At 41.0% G+C, this 19,161-nt stretch overlaps 1 protein-coding gene across 1 annotated transcript; it reads left to right on the top strand.

The window, feature by feature from the left end:
- The first annotated feature begins 12,158 nt into the window (after positions 1-12,158).
- Positions 12,159-17,745, top strand: LOC145445336 (sodium-dependent phosphate transport protein 2B-like). Its single transcript, XM_080323524.1, has 9 exons — positions 12,159-12,926; positions 12,990-13,136; positions 13,204-13,347; positions 13,403-13,514; positions 13,580-13,742; positions 13,813-13,917; positions 13,979-14,090; positions 14,156-14,362; positions 16,462-17,745. The coding sequence occupies exons 1-9, from the start codon at positions 12,803-12,805 to the stop codon at positions 17,247-17,249; spliced, it is 1,902 nt and encodes a 633-aa protein (XP_080179650.1). The 5' UTR covers positions 12,159-12,802; the 3' UTR covers positions 17,250-17,745.
- The last annotated feature ends 1,416 nt before the right edge of the window (positions 17,746-19,161 follow it).

Here is a 19,161-nt window from a genome sequence, read left to right as displayed (position 1 = left end):
AATACGAAAACGGTGTCCTGAACTCAATTTCTTTTTATAGTGAGGTCATGTAGCCCCTCATGCAACAACAGCCGCAGAGACTATGATATTTGAGTGGGGCTGTGTCAAATCACGGCACTCAGCTAAAAATGCACACAGATTAAAGGGATGACTTACGGAAACAAATGTAAAAAACGTAATTCGTAATGCCTAAACTTATTGCGTGTGTGTGTGTGTGTGTGTGTGTGTGTGTGTGTGTGTGTGTGTGTGTGTGTGTGTGTGTGTGTGTGTATGTGTGTGTGTGTGTGTACGTACGTGAATTTCATCTTACTCTATGGGAGTCCAAGATCACCGTTGGGGGAATGACAAAGCGCTGTTGCGGTCCTGCTTGTTGCAGTTCACTAGAAATCATGAAATACTTACTTATAATACAGTGAAATGAGCCAGTGCCCGCCCACTAGACAAATTCCGTGTCTTGATTCCAGTCTTAGGTGCACCGATACTACAATGGCAATCACTTGTGCGTGTTCTTAGGGGAAAGAGTCTCCACCATTTACGGAGCACACACCTTTGACATGCCCAAATCTCAACTTGATTTCGCTGATACGACATGAAAACGAATATTTTAAAACGAGGAATTTGACATGAGCACAGACATAGTTTGCTAACCAGTCAACCAATCACCGGACCAAAGTCCTGCAAATAGCCAATCCTTGCCACAATGTTGATTCGGTCGCACTCGAACTTATTATAGTAACTCATATTGCGGACATATATTTCTCTCAGCTAGATCTTCTAGTTTAGCGAAACAGGTCATGATAGATAAAAGGTTGCTGACGATATTGCGTCCAATCCGCTGCTCTGTTGACATGCAACGCCAGCAACATAGCTCATGGCAACGCCGTATTTTTGTCGTTACACCATGCATACCGGGGAGAAAACGTTTCAGTTGTGCCGTGTGAATTGTGTGATGGAAGCGTGCTGTTGGCTGAAAGAAGGTGTGGCTAAGCGGTAACAGACAAAGGTCTCCACGGCGCTACATTTGTGTGCTTCGTATATTCATCGGTAAAAACAATAATACGTTTCATAGTCCAGCACATATTTTAAAGGGTTCAGGTTTTAACTTTTCGGAATCTTGATCCAATTATCCCCTTTCGAATCGCGATAAATCGCGACATTTATACCACAATCCCCACCGTTCACATCGGCACTACCAATTCCTTGGTCATATTAGCAGTAGGGCTTAGCACAGTGATTGGAGTACTCGAATCTGAATCGACCATTAATTTTAATGATTCGAGTAGAGTAGTAAAAGACGATTTTTTCGAGCACTGAAATTATACGCTCCTCGGCATTAAAAGTTTAATATATAAACGAGAAAGATATTTTCAATGCTATTTTCACTGTGGAAGCCTTAAACCTTGATTGTCGTATCGCAGCATACGAAACATAAGTACAAAGCTACGAACGTTACTGGAAATAACACATCTCAGAAGTCATATGATCATCCCAGAGCATTGTAATAATGTGCAATGAAATAGCTATGGTCGATAAAAATTCCACCAAAGTATCTTTAATGTGATGTATAACTGGCATTATATTCTTTGTGCTGGCAGAACAGGGACATATTTTAACTTTGACATATTATATTCTGTTATGATGTCATACTGAGTAGTACTCGAATACTCGACTCGAAGCATAATACGTGATTCAGAATTGAATCACTCAGCTACTCGATTTTGCCCAGCCCTTCTTAGCAGTGGAACTATTGGCAGAGCAGTTACATAACATAATGCTTCAGCCAAAAATATAATGATTAAATCGCTGGCAATGCCGGAAAAGAGTATATGCATTTGTATAGACACTATGATTTATTTTATCTATAATGCATAATTAATTTCAAAATGTAGAAAAATAGCGAACCTTGATTTGCAGGACAAAGCCCAGTAAATTCATATTAACGGATTTTGGCAAGCAATGCAATTATTTCCAAGTGTGACTGATATGAAAGCGTACAAAAAGGTTTGAGTATTGCTGAGGATCCTATTTGGTTCTATGCAAGGATTTCATGATGCTCACTGCTCAGTGTGTCTCACGGGGCAATAATTGTTGAAAAGCACTGCGCTACGTGGTGCGACGGAGCATATTGAGTGAGGCGTTTGGCTGATAGGCGACGAGTGCGACAAGTAGCATGTTGGAAAAGTCCAGTCCAGTGTGCCTCTTCCTCAATCTACTCCTGCAGAATATCAGAGTCACCACCGCTGCTTGAGAGTCTTACATTGTATGTGACTTTACATAAGATGGTCCAGGGGTGTAGTACAACGTGTGGCCTGCAGAGAGAGATTGTGCTATCCGCAAAGTGATTCCAATTTTGAATAGTGGGCGACCCTGAAAGTAATGGGTTCCTAATTCAGATTAGGATCTCATGATAAACTCTAGTGGATTTTCCCACTCGCACTTCTTACTCATCATCATCATCCTCATTGGTTTATTAGCAATTTTATCAGTTCAGTGCACCACAAAATGCGATACAATGAAAAGATAGGAAGGTGTCGAAGCGACTTGGAGTATAGTCTATGGAATCAGACACCCACCTTGGCCTAGACGATGTAAAGAGGAGGCATGCATACAGAATGAAAAGTAAAGAAGATAGTATAGGAAACAAGCAAGCAGCAAGAAATGGGGTGGCATGTCATGGAAGGCGAGATCGATAGGTCAGTCGTGGTCCGGTAATCTTGAGGATGGACTAGTGTTCAATTAGCAGTAATTGCTTGTATTTCGACTTGAATGTGGACATGGACATGCTCATCGACTGTCGGTTGGCCGGCGGGATACTTTTCCATACGTCAGGTCCGGCATATTTGATGGAACGATGATCTTTTCGGTCGATCATATGATATTTGGACGACGTGGACGCGCGTGTGTTGTACTTGTGCGCTTTTGATTCCGAGGTAAAAAAAGTCATTGAAATATTCGGGGCAACGACCGCAGTGGAACTGATACACAAACTTGGCGATTTATAGTTTCCGCATATGTTCTATGTTTAGGACACCGAATCTCTTCAACAGCGACTTGTTGGATGGACAACCAGGCCCCTGTGGGGCCCTAGCTATGATACGGAGTACCTTATGTTGTAGTTTTTGCAGTGGCTCGAGTGCAGTTTTACTGGCAGCCCCCCAACAGAGGATGCCATGTTGTAGCTTTGATTGGATTAAGAATTTTAAAGAGTATCAGAAGAACCCAGGCTGGCATGAAGCGTCCGAGGCTGTAGAATAGGCCGCACTTCGGTGATAATTTAGTGTCTAGGGACTCAATATGACTATTCCAGGACAGGTCCGAGTCCAATAAAACCCCGAGATATTTGGCATTATCTGTGTCGGAAACGGGTTGACCATGACCATGGGATTTCGAGGCGTTTATTCAAAGGCTATTTTGGGCTGTCCACTCGTGCACTTTGAGCATTTGGTCACTAGTCAGAGCATCCAGCTCTGCCATCGAAGATGCGGAAGAGAGGAGGTGACTATCATCAGCGAACAGTGTCAGATCCCCATCTACTTAAAAGTTTTAGGCAAAAATATAAGCCTAGAATACCAAATGTTTTACTTGCTTGAAAATAGATGAAATTGCTACTTATCGAGTACCGATGATGATTACTTCAGGGTTGTAACCAAGTCGCAAGGCTCCGAGTCACAAGTCGATCTCACTTTTATAGTTTTGACTCGATTCAAGTCGAGTCATTTACAAGTCACCACCGAGTCAAGTCCGAGTCCAAGTCGGCGAGCAGAGGGTTGAGCTCGAGTCATGGTAATATGACTCGAGTCCGAGTCCAAGTCATTGTGTTGACTGCTCAGTTTCCAGTTAAAGTCTTGTTAATCCGGTATTTTATAACTCTATTTGGTGATATCGAATGATTTGCATTTAAAATATACTAATTTTTCTCACTTTTAGCGGTTTCTGGTCGCATTTTCAAGTACCAGTACCAATAGTCGAAATCCCAATAGTGTGGTTACATTACTATTCTTCGAAATTACAATGAAATGTCGGTCTTGGCCGTTTGAGTCTAGAGTCCTATGACTTGATTCGACTCATGCGCAATGACTCGAGTCCAAGTCGAGTCGAGTCAATTCCGTATTTTGAGAAAATGACTCGAGTCATCAGAAAATCGTGACTCGAGTCGGACTCGAGTCGAGTCATGACTCGAGTCATTACAACCCTGGATTACTTTGACCACGTCTGGTCAATACCAGCACTTTTGAGACGGAAATATGCAAACATCGTGATTTTATAACGATCACAATTATATAACATTGCACAATATCGTTTACAGACGCTTGTTTCAGATCGACAATTGACCGTATAGTAAACCATCGCTGGGGTCACGGAAGCAAAGGTCGCTAACGATGTTACATCCGATCCGACGCGCTATTTACATAACGGCGCGACTTGTATGTTTTGTGCCAGCAGTAGGATATCGCTGTTGCCGTGGTGATTTATGATACCGTACATACGTGATAGCACACGTCATACGTTCGCCGTGGCAATCGTGTGACGACAGCGTGCTGAAGGATGGAAGAAGGTGTGGCGGAGATGCAACATTCAAAGGTCTCTACCGCGTTGCTACTGCTTGTTTTGTTGTTTGCTTGGTAAACACATTTCACAGTCCATCACACTGCTGAAAACATGCGGGTTATATGTTAGTAACCCCTTAAAACCTACAGTTGATAGTTTCTTCGTGTAGCGATGTAAATCGTATCGCATCGAAAGTCGATATATTTAATAAGGAGTAACTGATTTCGGGCATAAGAACTCGTAATTATCTCGCTACGTCGTAAAATTTTTACAATAGAGAAGCAATAATGACAGTAGAGCAATAGACATGTATTCAACTGCCGTGGCGCACGGACGAGTTCACGCGCTTCGTACAAGGCGATTTCGCTCGCAAAAGTGATGCATCGTATCACAATACTACTTTTTACCTTATGAGCCCGAACTTGTGGAAGGTTAGTTGTTTTTCCTAAAAACAGTTCAAGTAGAAGAGAGTGTAAGCCAAACACATAACACTTGACTAAGTAGCGCAAATATATGCAAAACCTACTTGAGTACTTCGAAAAGTAGAAGTACTTCTTCACTTACCATAGCTGATTACACCAGGGGTGGCCAAGTTTCGTTTGGTTGCGATCGACTGAAATGATTGTCATGGAATCACAATCGACCAGTGTATCACATGAAGATGCGTCACAATACACCTTCTCATCCTTGAACTGCAAATCAGTTTTTGTTTTCGCTATTAAATTATGACATAATTATAAAAGCTTCTGACATTTTTTTAAATGGCATTTGTCTAGGGCACATTTTGTTTGAAATGCAACCTAACTGCAATCTTATTGTTCGAATCGAGTAATCCTAATTTGAGAATATATAGGCTTCTCTTCGGAATGTGAAAAAATATGTAGTTTGTGGGCTGTCATTAAAATCCAATAGATATCAAGTGGTCAGTGATGTTAACAGTTCATTGGACTGCGGCTGAAATACTATAACAATATTTGTCTCCGCAGTGTTGATGTCGCCACTCCAATAATTATTGCCAGAGCTAAAATTGTAGACAAAATCATCAATATTTCTCTCAATTGAATTTTCTACTATGGCCATGCAACCTCCTCCAACTAGGTCATGACAAGCCGCAAGGTATGTAACCAACGCCGTATTTTGTTGTGATACCATGCGTACGAGGTGTAGAGAACATTTCAGTTTCGCCGTGGAATTCGTGTGATTGAACCGTGCTGGAGGCTGGTAGCAGGTGTGGCCCAGCGGTTACATGCAAAGGTCTCCGCAGAGTTGCTATTGCTTGCTTTGTAGATTCATCGGTAAATACTGCGTTTCATAATCCAACGAGTATAGAACTAAGGCACGGCAGTTATAGTAAGAATTAGCCTACATCCTGCAAACAAATCAAAACCAATTTCGCAATGAACACGGGGTGCGTAATGATCTGAACTCGGTAGAGCTGTTCAAAATTAACATTTTTTTCCCGGATTCCAACCATTCACTGATTAAATTGTCAGGTTACCCTAAAAAACGCTGCACATCAAATTTGGTTCAATTCTAACAAGTATAAGCCGCCGCAGTCAAATAAAAATTTCAATTTATTAGGAAATTTTTTTTTTTTAAATCAAATTTTTCTCTCAACCCTATGAAATTGTTGAGTTGTCTTCAAAGACTATGCAAAACCAATTTGACTCAATTCCAACTATAGTAGAAGCGGAGTTATTTGAGTTTTTCGTTGATAATTCTCGGATTATCCTTGATTGGGGGATAATCCGAGACACCGCTTACTCGGATGAGAGGGCGATGATGAGCCTTGATAAACCTCCAACACTTAGGTCAGTGGTTCTCAACAGGGGGTCCGCGTAGCATTTTCCGGGGTCTCGCGAAATGGTTGATAACCTAATTTTTTGAAATCAAGGAAATCACTAGTCAGTTTTGCTTCATAACTGCTAAAACTTCATGACTGAAATCAATAGAATGGCCGTCTGAGATGAAATATTCTACTGCGCAAACTCATTTTAATTGCCAAATTGCGTAATGATACAAACATGCTTCCGTTTAGAAATGTATTGTAGCGGTTTTTAGGTAAGAAAGCTAGAGTAGTAAGATCAATTAACGTGAATGCGACATGTTTGCAAAAATTGTATTTCACGTAAAACACGTATTTCAAGAAATGCAGATGCAGAATTCGCTTTCAAATAATAAAAGTACTACCCAATTTCTACATACATAGTATGATGTTATTTTCAAGAAAAGTATTTTATTGCTGTTTTTCTCTAGACTATTGTTAATATTTGCACAATATAAAGGACGATTGCAGATTAATGGAGCTACATTTAAAATAAAACTTGTGTGTGTAGGGGTCTGCGGGGACCCGTGGCGGTCCAAAAGGGGTCCGTGAAGACAAAAGGTTGAGAACCACGGAATTAGGTAGTATTCACCCACAGACCAGAGGTTTTCGGGATATAGGCCATGGCCCAGTATCGGGTCATATATATTGCGTGGTGTACAGGAATATCGGATGGTCAGATGCATGTACATGTACACTTGCACAGTACACGTCGCAGACGAGTTTAATTATCTTGAATCAAAACCTACGTGCCGCCATTATATCCACAAATCAGCAAAACATGTCTGATGAGACTACTTTTGTTGTGGTTGTGTGAGACAGCATTTTCATCCAGGTGGAACTTATAGTACAGGGGCCGGCAACCTTTTGTGTGCAGCGTGCCAAAATGTCAAAAATTGTCAAAACATTCAATTTACTAATATTTAACGTTTCAAGCAATGAATACCACAAACCGTTTTTCTGCAGCTGGCAACGACATCCGTTACGCCAGTAATTCTTGGATTATTGGTTGCGAAGGGAATAAGTTTTAGTTGCTACCGAACCCGACCTACCGCTTACATGTACGTAATATTTACATAATTTATTTTCAGTCGTGCAATGATAGATCTTTTGTGTCCTCGGAGGATGCCCAAATGTCCTCGTTTTGAGAATTTGTCCTCTTTTTCGAAAAGTTTGGTTAAATGTATGTTAAAATTCAAATAAGATATAGGAAATCAGTATTCAAGTGACGGTCCGGCGGGACTTTCGGGAGTTGAGCCAGAAAGTTGAATTCTTTTTCATTTTTCTAGTCATACAATTACAGAGTCGCAACATATTTACCAAATTTACCAAATTTTCCGGATTTTACTTCGGTATTGTAAGTCTGCAAAATTTTGAAAAGTGTCCTCTTTTCAGAGCACCAAAATATGGTAACCCTAGGTAAAGATTGTCGTCGCTCCAGATATATTGGAATCGCTTGCCACGAGTCGAAATTATAAAAGATTATCTTCTTCTGTGAGACGAACACTATTCCAAACTCACATTTCGACACGAGGCTCATTATTTTTCTCGGCATGTCTCATTTGATACATGCGGCTTGAGCTACGGGTGGGTACTGGACTATTCGGCGCTGGTGATTTCGACGCCTGGACAGTGGACATATCAAAGTCGACCGTTTTGGCCAGCATGCGACGGTTATTTTGTTTCAAGGTTTTATCGCCGCTTTTGGCAACGCATACACCGCACAGGTGTCGCATGTTGTCCGAAACGTTATGTCTAGGTCGTCTCTTCTATGGCGTGAGAATGCCCAGCTCCGGAATGCCGGTGCATAAGTTGTGCACCCGTACGCTGCGCAGTGAACACTCCTACACTGAAGCATCCGAATGGTTTCGTACGATATTCGCTTGACGTTCTTTCATAGCTGCTAATACGGTTGACTCATTTCTGTACATTATGCATAGTTTTTAAAAACATTTTCGATAAACATATATATTCATTTATTGAGGGTCACCACATTATAATCAATCGCGCACAGCGCGGAAAATAATTTCAAGATAAGTAAAATCTGCCCTAAAATACTCTATTTTATGTTGATTTACGAAATAATTTTGGATCGCCTACGAGGCTTGTACAATTTGAAAATTTTCGTTTCATTTTTTGCAAAAATATGGTAATAGTTTGCGTCAAATCATTTGGCGTGTCATGAAAAATCATCTCGCGTGCCACAAATGACACGCGTGCCGGGATTTGCCGACCCATGGTATATAGTACGAACCGTGCGACAAAGTGAGTTGCAACTGACATATTCATATGCATTCATGGACTGCACCCAGAATATAATTCACATAGACGGAATATAGAAACAGCCTACAACTCACTACAAATTCGAGTGAATTTTCATTTTATTAGCATATTATGCTGTTGAAACGCCATTTATTTATTCATTCAGTGGACCACGAGCGCAAAATGGTTGAAAACATTGGTACCAGACCCATTTCGTCCGTTGATGTCAGTGTTTTTTGCAACAATACGACCATACAATACCATATAATAACTATTTCTGCGTGCTTCCGCCGAAAAGAGTGCCAATCGTGCGAGGGTCACACATAACATAGCCAAATCTCAAGTTTTACTTTTACGGTAAAAATCCCATACATTTACAACCATAAAACGTAGATTTTAAGTGGTAAATTTGTCATGAGTACAGACACAGAAGACGGTATTGCTTGCTAGCGGTCTAACCAGTCACGTAACCAATCACGTGACCAAGGCCCTGTAAATACTCAATAGCCTATCGATGCCGGAATGTTGATTTCGCCACTCTCAAAATTATTGTAGTGACCTGAGATTGTAGATATATATATCTATCAACCAGATTTGGTACTACGACCATGGCAACCCATCTACGAGTTCATGACACGGTAAAAGATGCTAGCGATTTTTAGTCCAACCCGCTGATCTGTTTGCGCATAACGCTAGCAACGTAGCTCATATGTAAACATTGCCGTGTTTTTGTTGCTACCCCATGCATACGATGGAGAAAACGTTTCAGTTTCGCCGTGTTAATCGTGTGGTGGAAGCGTGCCGGAGGCTGAAAAAAGGTGTGCCCAGCCATTAGTTACAAAGTTCTCCGCGGCGTAGCTATTGCCTGCCTTGTGAATGTATCCGTCTTCCCTTGCTTTGTAATTCAAGTTTTAGCTTTTCAGAATTACCTTCATATCTTTAACCGCAACTAGATCCGTATCCATTTATTCGAATCGCGAAAAATCGTGACTTTACTACAGACCACACCTCTCACCACTATACAAATTCCATCACCATATTATTGGTGGAACTAGTGGTAGAGCAGTTGCGTAGCATTGGGTTTCTGCCAAAAATATATTGATGAGATCGATGGAAAATGACGACCAAGATTATCGGCATAAACTGCATTTATAGACATATGGTGATACATTTTATCTGTACAATCCAATTTAAGCGACTTATCTTTGTTACATCACTTTTGCAAGTTTGACTGATATAAAAGTCAAATGGTTAAATAATGAATGATTATTGCTACTGTAATTCATGTCTGATTGCCAATCTCGTACAAGATGCATTGATCAAAACTGAAGCTGTATAATTGTTTCCGTTTACTTTTGTATTGTGTCGTAAACAAGATCCATCTTGGTGTTCCGATAGACCTCCATGATGCTCACTGCTCAGTGTCTTCCACCTCCACGGCGCAAAAACTGTTGAAAATCACTGCGCTATTTATCGTAAAAAGGAGCATGTTGGGCAATTTGCCTAATAGGTAATAGGGTTACCATACGTCCTCCTTTAAGAGGATTTATCCTCCTTTTCCTGGAAATTGAAAATGTCCTCCGAGGACGGCTAAATGTCCTCTTTTTGGCAATTATCCCTCCTTTACAGCTCTTACAGCTATAGGCTATAATGGACAGGGTCCACTGAAAGTCGAATAGATTACGCGCAACAGGTAATGCGGACGTTCGAGCGGTTCATTCGGGAGTCGAATCACAGCGATGATCTTTTTTCAGCCATCACCAAAAGTGGGTAATGCGGGAGTCCAGTCAAACTGATGGTCTTTTTTTTTCAGTCAATACAACAAGAATTACAGTAAATATTTCAAAATCAGCTTTTTTCGATTTCGCTAAACTCACTTTTAGGATTTTTAAAAAGTGTTCTCTGTTCCGGACTCAACATACGGTAACCCTACTAATAGGGAAACAAAATTTCCAAGCAACAAGGTGAAGTTAAGTTCAGTATGTGTCTCTTTCTCAATCTACTTCTGCGCTTCATTACAGTTGTTACAATTTTGGAAAGCGTAGGCCTATGGTCAGACAGGGCTACTAATTTAGCAGATAATAATCTGATACGTTTGAGTCCAACTCAAGTGGGCCAAAAGAAGAAACAGAACCACTGAAATTACTAAAATATGGATATGCTGGTTTTCCGCATGAATACTGACAACATATAGGTTACTCTCGCGCTTGACGCGATTTACCCCAATACATTACGAATTGTTTTGCATAGTCTGACGTAGAATCATATTGTTAGTCTCAGCTGCACCGTTACCAATTCTTATAAGGAGACTATACGCCTAGCAACCATCAGAAACCCTAATAAGGTGGAGCTACGTCATTTAGATCTAGACCGCTTGTCCAAAGGATTGCACATTGCTCATCTCTGCAGAGATAGGCAAAAGACCTAATAAGTAACTTGCAAGCTAGGCTCTTGCTTTCCCCATCCCGTGATGAAAATTTCTCGAATGTGAAGGGGTCAGTATTTTCATATTTGTATCACATAAAGCAGGTGCGGTCGAAAACATGTCTCAAATTTGGCTGACGAATTTCGAATATACGTTGAACACATCCCGCTACTTCGGAAAATAAGGACTCCAGACAGCAAGCTGGAGGATTGATCAAGTCGGAGTAACTGACCCCTGGTGATTCCAAGAGATATTATCTTGTTGTATGAAATTGGAGCAATGAGATCGGTGGTACCATTTGCCGCACTTCTGACAATGAAATGTATACTGAAAATACATTGCAAATATAATGATGTCACAGCAATCACGATGGTATAACATTCGGCAACATTGTCGACAAAAGATTGTTTCTATCAACAACATTATGCAGATGGTCGTATATAGTAAGTCACATGTGAGGTCACGGGAAGCAAAGGTATCACCGAACGATGTTACAATCAATCAGTTTTATTAATATTTCCATCATTTCAAAACATCACAGGACTGCGATACAATGAAAAGATAGGAAGGTGACGAAACAACTTGGAGTAGCCTTTAAGATCAGACACTCACCTTGGCCTAGGCGAAGTAAATAAGAGGCATGCACAGTATGCACAGTGTGCACACTGAATGAAAAGTAATGCAGAGAACATAAGACGTAAGCGTCAAAATAAAGACACCCTGTGGCGGAAGGTTAGGTCGATATTAGGTTGAGGTCCGGTAATCCTGAAGGCTCGCTAGTATTCATTTAGAAGAAATTGCTTGTATTTCGATTTACGACCCGACACTCTATTTGCATAACATGGCGACTTGGATGCTCTATATGATATGCTAGCAATGCGATATCGTTGCCGTGGTGATTTATGATACCATACATATACGATACGTGTGAGCACACGTCATACGTTCGCCGTGGCAATCGTTTGACGACAGCGTGCTGAAGGATGGAAGAAGGTGTGGCGCAGATGTCGCATGTCAAAGGTCCAACAACGTTGATGGTGCCTATTTTATTATTTACTCGACTAACATGTCTAGAGTCTGTCACCCGGCTAAAAACACCCGGGCCGTATGTTTGTAGCGCGGTTAAACCTACAGTTGAATGTTCTCTGTGTAGAGATGTAGATTGCAAAATCAAAATCATGAACGTAGGCTACGTAACTCAACCAGTGAATCACATAGTTAGTTTCTGCCGCTTACGTGGGTTACATAAGTCCGTAATTGAGGAATAAAGATATCACCCCAAGCCTTTGCAATTTTATACTTAATTATAACCCTAAACTTTAACAAAATACTAATAAGAATTCAGTAAATCGATAAAACCGGTGGTCCAATTCATCAAAACATCACTGCACTGCACTTATTTAAAAAAAGAGGACACTTCTAAAGTAATGCCGGGCATTTTATGTCACATTGTTCAAATGTGGAATCATTCCGCGAGACGGCCCTCTATCAAAACGCGTGCCAAATTTCTGATGCGGGCATGGCTATTGTGATTAACCATTTACTTTTTACCCATAAGGACAGTTGTCACTTGTGTACTTCAGCCCGGCCATAGTTACCGAGAGAAATGCACATTTGATAAGGGCGAGGTGACGGCCTCTATGTATAGGAAAGAGCTATATAAAAGAAAGAGAATTTGTTAAACAAGACAGTTCTGCGTTGTCGCGTCGCGTGCTACACAATCGTAGTCGAGAGCTGAAAACATGGCCACAAATTCGATTGATATGAAGATTGAAGTACCCGAAGTTGAAGGAAATGCACTGAATGAAAAGGCAACGAAGAAGAAAGCAGAAGATGACGTATGGGCGATCGTCATGGACGAACCGAGTATGTATTAACTACAGTCATATTATCTGAAAGATACGTAACTATTACTTTTATAATCCGCAGTCGATTATGTCAAGTTCAAAGACATGTCGGGAAAACAGAAAGTCGCACATGTTTTCGTTGTCATCGGAAAAATCAGTGGTGTTCTTCTCACCCTGTACTTATTTATATGTTCTCTGAGCCTGATGAGTTCGGCCTTCCAGATTTTAGGTAAGACTCAGCCGCTCATAAATCGAGTGCGATATGAACTGGGGGTAAATGCTACAATGTATTACAGGTGGCAAAACGGGAGGGCGACTTTTTACGAACGAATATCTCAGTAATCCCGTCACTGGTCTAATCATCGGTATTCTCGTGACCGTGCTTGTTCAGAGTTCATCCACATCGACTTCCATCATAACGACCATGGTCGGCGCGGGAAGTATGATGATAGCTCTTATAAAAAAACGCGGTTCTTATAAGAGAATTTCCTGCAGTCCTAAACGTTCATGAGGCGATCCCAATTATCATGGGTGCAAACATCGGAACGTCCGTGACCAATACGATCGTTGCGTTGACGCAGTCAATGGATCGTAACAAGTTTAGAAAGTAAGTCCTCGAATGTAACGCAACGGGCAGCTCGCATCATGCAGCGGTGGTCCAAATGTGTTCAGATCTTTCGGAGGGGCTACCGTACATGACATGTTCAACTTCTTGTGCGTTCTGATTCTACTGCCAATTGAAGTAATAACAGGCTATCTGGAGAAAGTGACTACGCTCATACTGTCCGATTCGAGCCTACAAGGTGGCCAATCGGGAGGGCCGGAATTCTTGGACGTGAGTCACCCGAGATCCAATAAAGCAGAATGGTTAATTATAATCTCACAAAACATTGTATATTTTGCAGGTCATTACCGACCCTATGACCGACCACGTCATTCAAGTTAACAAAACCATCATAACACTGCTCGCGCAAGAAATACCGTTGGACGATGCTGCATCAATGATAAACGTGAGTGTGAATTAGATTTGTTACATGCCATTCGATATTAACGGCAATCCGTATTTATCAGATATGGTGCTCATATAAAGAGGCCAACGTGACAGTACCGTGCAATGAAACACAATTAGAGTTGGATCCCAACTGTACAGTCACGCAGGAGATGGAAATAGGACAGGTTAAATGTAAGCGTCGTAGTCTCATAGCTAGGTGTATAGAGGGTATCCATGATGTACCTCGTTGACTACAGGTACAACGAAGGATTTTATTTTTGCAAACACTGGATTGTCCGATCCAGCCGTTGGAAGCATCCTGCTCGTGTTATCGTTGATTGTCCTTACGACTTGCTTGGTGCTGATGGTGAAGCTACTCAGTTCCATGTTGAAGGGGAGCGTCGCTCTGATCATCAAGAAGGTGGTGAACACAAATCTCCCGTATCCGTTTGGATGGATATCAGGTAACTGACGCTTCTACTACCATAGATTTGGTGTATGTATGCACCGGTGCTCACTGCTCAGTTATACCTGCGTGAAGGATGACAAAATGGCTTTTGCCTACGTCGCCACACAAAGTGAATTTCAGAAATTGTAACAGTACAGATAACATAATAATATTAATCATTGAGTTATATTTTCATCTGAACAAGTCACGCGCAATGTACAATGCGATAAGACACAATGCGATGTAGTGAACAGATAGGAGGATGTCGAATGACACGAAATTGCGATCCTTTTAATCTAACATTCACCTCGGCCTAGAGTGCCCGATGTCACAGTTCTTTTCGATGTCGATCATATTTGAGTACTTTCTTTCGTCCGGTCTTCTTCTGTTTTTTTTTTGCGGGGGAAGAAGAGCCCAATAAACCTCCGACGGGAATCGAAGCGGATCCGCCAGATTGGTAGGCGCTTATCGTCACCACTGCGCTATGTCTTTCGCGATATGATGGCTACGGAGCGTAATAATGTAAAGTTACGTCTGCAGTATATTTATTGAGCTAGAAATAGGAATACGACGTTATATATTTTTGTCTGCGATGTTTTTGCGGCATTTACATCCCATCATGAGTGCTAGCCTATACACCAGTGGTCGGGCTCGGGAACCTTTTTCTATCGAAGAGCCATATAGGCCCAATATTTTTAATTGTGACTCCCAAAGAGCCATACATACGAGCCAACTGTTACGTCACAATTGAAAATCCGTGATGTATTGGCACTTATATATGAAATTTGTAGTGTGTACAATATTTTCTTGCCCACATGCGTAGGTGGAGCCAAACAGGGTCACTATAGCAATAAATAGCCCCCATGAGACACGTTAGTGACGTGGCGTTAGGGTGGCAAGTGAGCTAGTGCCACAGATGTCGTCAGGGATGAGTAAAGGGAATAATATTATTAATCTGAACAAGTCACACACAATGTACAATGCGATAAAACACAATGCGATGTAATGGAGAGATAGGAGGATGTCGAACGACACGCACGCATTTGCGATCCCAGAGTGCCCGAAGTGTCTCAAAGGCATGTTTATTCTGGTACGAGAATAATTATTCCGGCCGTCATGATAATTTACTAACAAGCTGCTGCAATATTAAATAATTTGGCAGAAAATTAAAAATTTCTCAAAGAGTCATATCTTACGCCCAACGACATACGTACAGTAAACTGTACAGTAGGGCTCTTCAAAAAAAAAAATTTCTCAAATCGTACTGGCTACTTGATAAAATTGTTAGGTTACCTAATTTAAGCCCACACACAAAATTTGGTTCAATTCCAGCCAGTAACCGCTTTGCTATAGGAGAAGAAAGTTTATATTTATTATATAAAAATAGATAATAAAAAATTTGAAAATTTTCTGTTCACCCCATGAAAGTGTTAGGTTGTCTATGGAAACGATGCTCACCAAATTTGGTTCAATTCCAACCGGTGGAAGCGGAGTTATTGCCGTCGAAAAATTTGGATTTGAATAAAATAGTATTTACCGTGAGCACAACTATAATAAATAAACAAAGAATCGGTCACCGTAAATACTATTTTATTCATAATCCAAATTTTTCGACGGCAATAACTCCGCTTCCACTGGTTGGAATTGAACCAAATTTGGTGAGGATCGTTTCTATAGACAGCCTAACACTTTCGTGGGGTGAACAGAAAATTGTTAAATTTTTTATTATGTATTTTTATATAATAAATAGAGACTTTCTTCTCCTGTAGCAAAGCGGTTACTGGCTGGAATTGAACCAAATTTTGTGTGTGGGCTTAAATTAGGTAACCCAACAGTTTTATCAAGTAGCCAGTACGATTTGAGGAAAAAAAATTTTGAAGAGCCCTACTGTACAGTTTACTGTACGTATGTCGCTGGATAATGACCGTGCAGATATAGCCGGGTAAGGCTTTCTAAGTCATGCACCACACCTCCATGCTATCCATGAAATGATGAGCGCCATAACTGGAAAAAATATCTATAACAACAGTAACAAAAAACGCAACAGCATCAGTCAAAACAAGACCGTCTTTTTGGCGAATAATAAAATCCCATCACAATCCGTTATCTTTTCAGGATATTTGGCCATCGTAACAGGAGCCATTTTGACTTTTCTCGTACAAAGCAGTTCCGTCTTCACGTCCACCATCACTCCACTGGTTGGGATGGGAATCATCAGCCTCAAGCGCATGTTTCCACTAACATTAGGATCAAACATCGGGACCACTGCCACATCTATTCTGGCTGCACTTGCCACCGACAACGACTATGGAGTTATTGTAGCGATGCAGATTGCATTGTGTCATTTCTTTTTCAATGTTACGGGAATTCTAATTTGGTATCCAATTCCTGTTTTGCGACGCGTCCCGATCCGGGCCGCCATGTTTCTGGGAAACACTACCGCTGGCTATCGCTGGTTTGCAGTTGTGTATCTCTTGTTTGCTTTCTTTTTGATTCCGTGCGTCATTCTCGGCCTGTCTATAGCCGGGATATGGATCATGGGAGGTTTCTTGATATTGGCTGCGGTTATCATAGTGACCGTTATCATAATCAACGTACTTCAATCGCGAAAACCGAACTGGTTGCCGCAGTCAATGCGGACGTGGGAATTTCTCCCCAAGCCAATGCGATCACTTGAACCGTATGATAGTTTTTTCACAAAGACACTGTTATGCTGCAAATCATGCAAAGAAGATGAAACGAATGACGACAGCGAAGTTAATTCGCAATATGAATACGGGGAGGGAAAGCTTCAATCAAGTATCAATTGGTACTCAGATGCGACTGAGAAGGAGTATGCAAACGGCACTAGTTACCCTAACCAAGCATTCGAGAAAGACGAAGGACAAATGACCGAATTATAGCTCTAATTCTCTTTTTACTCTTTTTTTTTATAAGTTTAAAAATATTTTACACGCAGTATTCGCACTTCTGTATTATTAAATGTACTGATATATAAATAAAAATACGTTATTGTCAATATTGATCTTCGGTGTTCAGTACAAAAGCTGCTCTACCCGATATGTGTCATGCATAGGGTCAAGGGTTTCTTCACCTACGGTCCATGGCATTGCAATGTCCGCGAGACTTTATTTACCGAACGTTCACATTCGCATTATCTAATAATTATTCCACGTGATCAGGCACAATTAAAGTCAGGCCTGTAGCGTAAATGTAATTCGAGCAATAGGCTATCCGGCGAATTTGTTTTAGCATATCAACCGAAAAATGGCGACAAAAGTTGTTTCTCGCATGTTTCATTTCACTTTATTTTTCCAGTACATTCATCACTTTCGACATGTTTGCATTGACTTTAGGAGATCTGCGTATGCCACTGATGTAAATTTATATGAAGGCAAACAGGTTTCTGCGTTTGATAATTCGTGATGGGCTGTAGATGGCGTAAATATCACCTTCCAAGACACAAGTCCCTGTTTATTGCCCATCAAAAATGCCTGTTTGGGCATTGTAACCATGGATTGTTCGTAGTTTTACAACTGTACAAATCAAACAGTGCCTTTTGTTTTGTCTGAGGCGGTGCTCCGTTGTAATACTATGAATCCAGTTCCTGACAATATTCGGGGTGTATTTAGTTAAGGGGCACTTCGCTCTAAATATGATGTAGTCTCGTATAAGATAATGATAGGAAAATTGCTGCTCCGTGCGAAAAGACGATTAGGGGTCATAGTGACGTCACATTCAAACGATAATATCATTTCCTCGTCAACCCTGGTTAAATTATAATTCGGTGCCTATGCGGCATGTATATCGATGCATTCACACTTATACATACACCAGCTGCTAATTCTCACTATTAACTCTAGTGGTACTTGGTTACAAGGAATTCGTTCTGTGGCGAACAGTGTGTTCGCGCGTATCCATGACTCTTTCTCTTTTCAACTTTTGACCATAGCGTCCTATATGGTGTCCACACAGCACCATATAATACACTATGTTTTGACCGTCGTATCTACAGTGCGACTGACGTGAGTGCATAAGCGCACATGCTCGTATGAGTTTGCTGCCTCACGTTAAGAATAACAGGTTCCTGTTCCCTGTGATGTAATAATACACACGTGCGGTCGTGAATTGCGAAACTTTCTGATTACGTACTGTGTTGTTTTATGCTTATTTACGTGCTTTCTTTGTGTTAATCTATGTACTTTCGTGGACAAAGGACATCCCTTTCCGTAGCCTGAGGTGTAGGCTACAGCATCTATCAAAATCTAAATGCTACATTGGTATCGCCACCATCGAGCATTATTTCTGTGTTCCAAAAATTTACACATCAACGCTCTTACCTCTGCTTTGTAATATTATGATCAGATGAAGGTACCACACGCACTTCAGTATATAGGTTATTTCAGGTCGTTTTAGAGCAGTGGTTCTCAAACTGGGGGCGCGAAACTTCAGTTAACTTTAAAAAATTCGCACTCAGCGCGATTTAGCCTAATTTTATGGCTATTGCTATCCGTTGGCATCGCTAGCTTTCTGATTGCTTTCTTCAATATATTTTGATATCACGATAAGGGGGCACGAAATTTTTCACTCTCATAAAGGGGGGGGGGGGGTATCGAAAAAAGTTTGAGAAGTTTGAGAGTCTTAGAGCACGCGTGAGCTGAGCTCTGTACGTGCGCAAGTACATAAAATTTCATTATGAAATAGCCTAACGTTTGTTACAAGGTGATACTGATGTCATTCTCCAATCTCCATTATAACAAGTGCCTGACTGGTGCCAAGTAGACCGATCTACGTCAATAAATAGCCCAACGCCCC

This window comes from Botryllus schlosseri, chromosome 8 (assembly GCF_051294905.1).
Source record: "Botryllus schlosseri isolate E-star chromosome 8, Bs_hap1, whole genome shotgun sequence".
Taxonomy (NCBI): domain Eukaryota; kingdom Metazoa; phylum Chordata; class Ascidiacea; order Stolidobranchia; family Styelidae; genus Botryllus; species Botryllus schlosseri.
The sequence above is the reverse complement of the archived record's forward strand: the minus strand, read 5'-3'. Positions and strand labels throughout refer to the sequence as shown.

What these genes read in the sequence shown, in the direction of transcription:
- LOC145445336 (XM_080323524.1), top strand. Translation starts at nt 12,803, where the DNA reads ATGGCCACAAATTCGATTGATATGAAGATTGAAGTACCCGAAGTTGAA. An exon ending in GACCATGGTCGGCGCGGGAA is followed by an intron (nt 13,348 to 13,402) that starts GTATGATGATAG and finishes AATTTCCTGCAG; the next exon opens with TCCTAAACGTTCATGAGGCG. An exon ending in ATGCTGCATCAATGATAAAC is followed by an intron (nt 13,918 to 13,978) that starts GTGAGTGTGAAT and finishes CGTATTTATCAG; the next exon opens with ATATGGTGCTCATATAAAGA.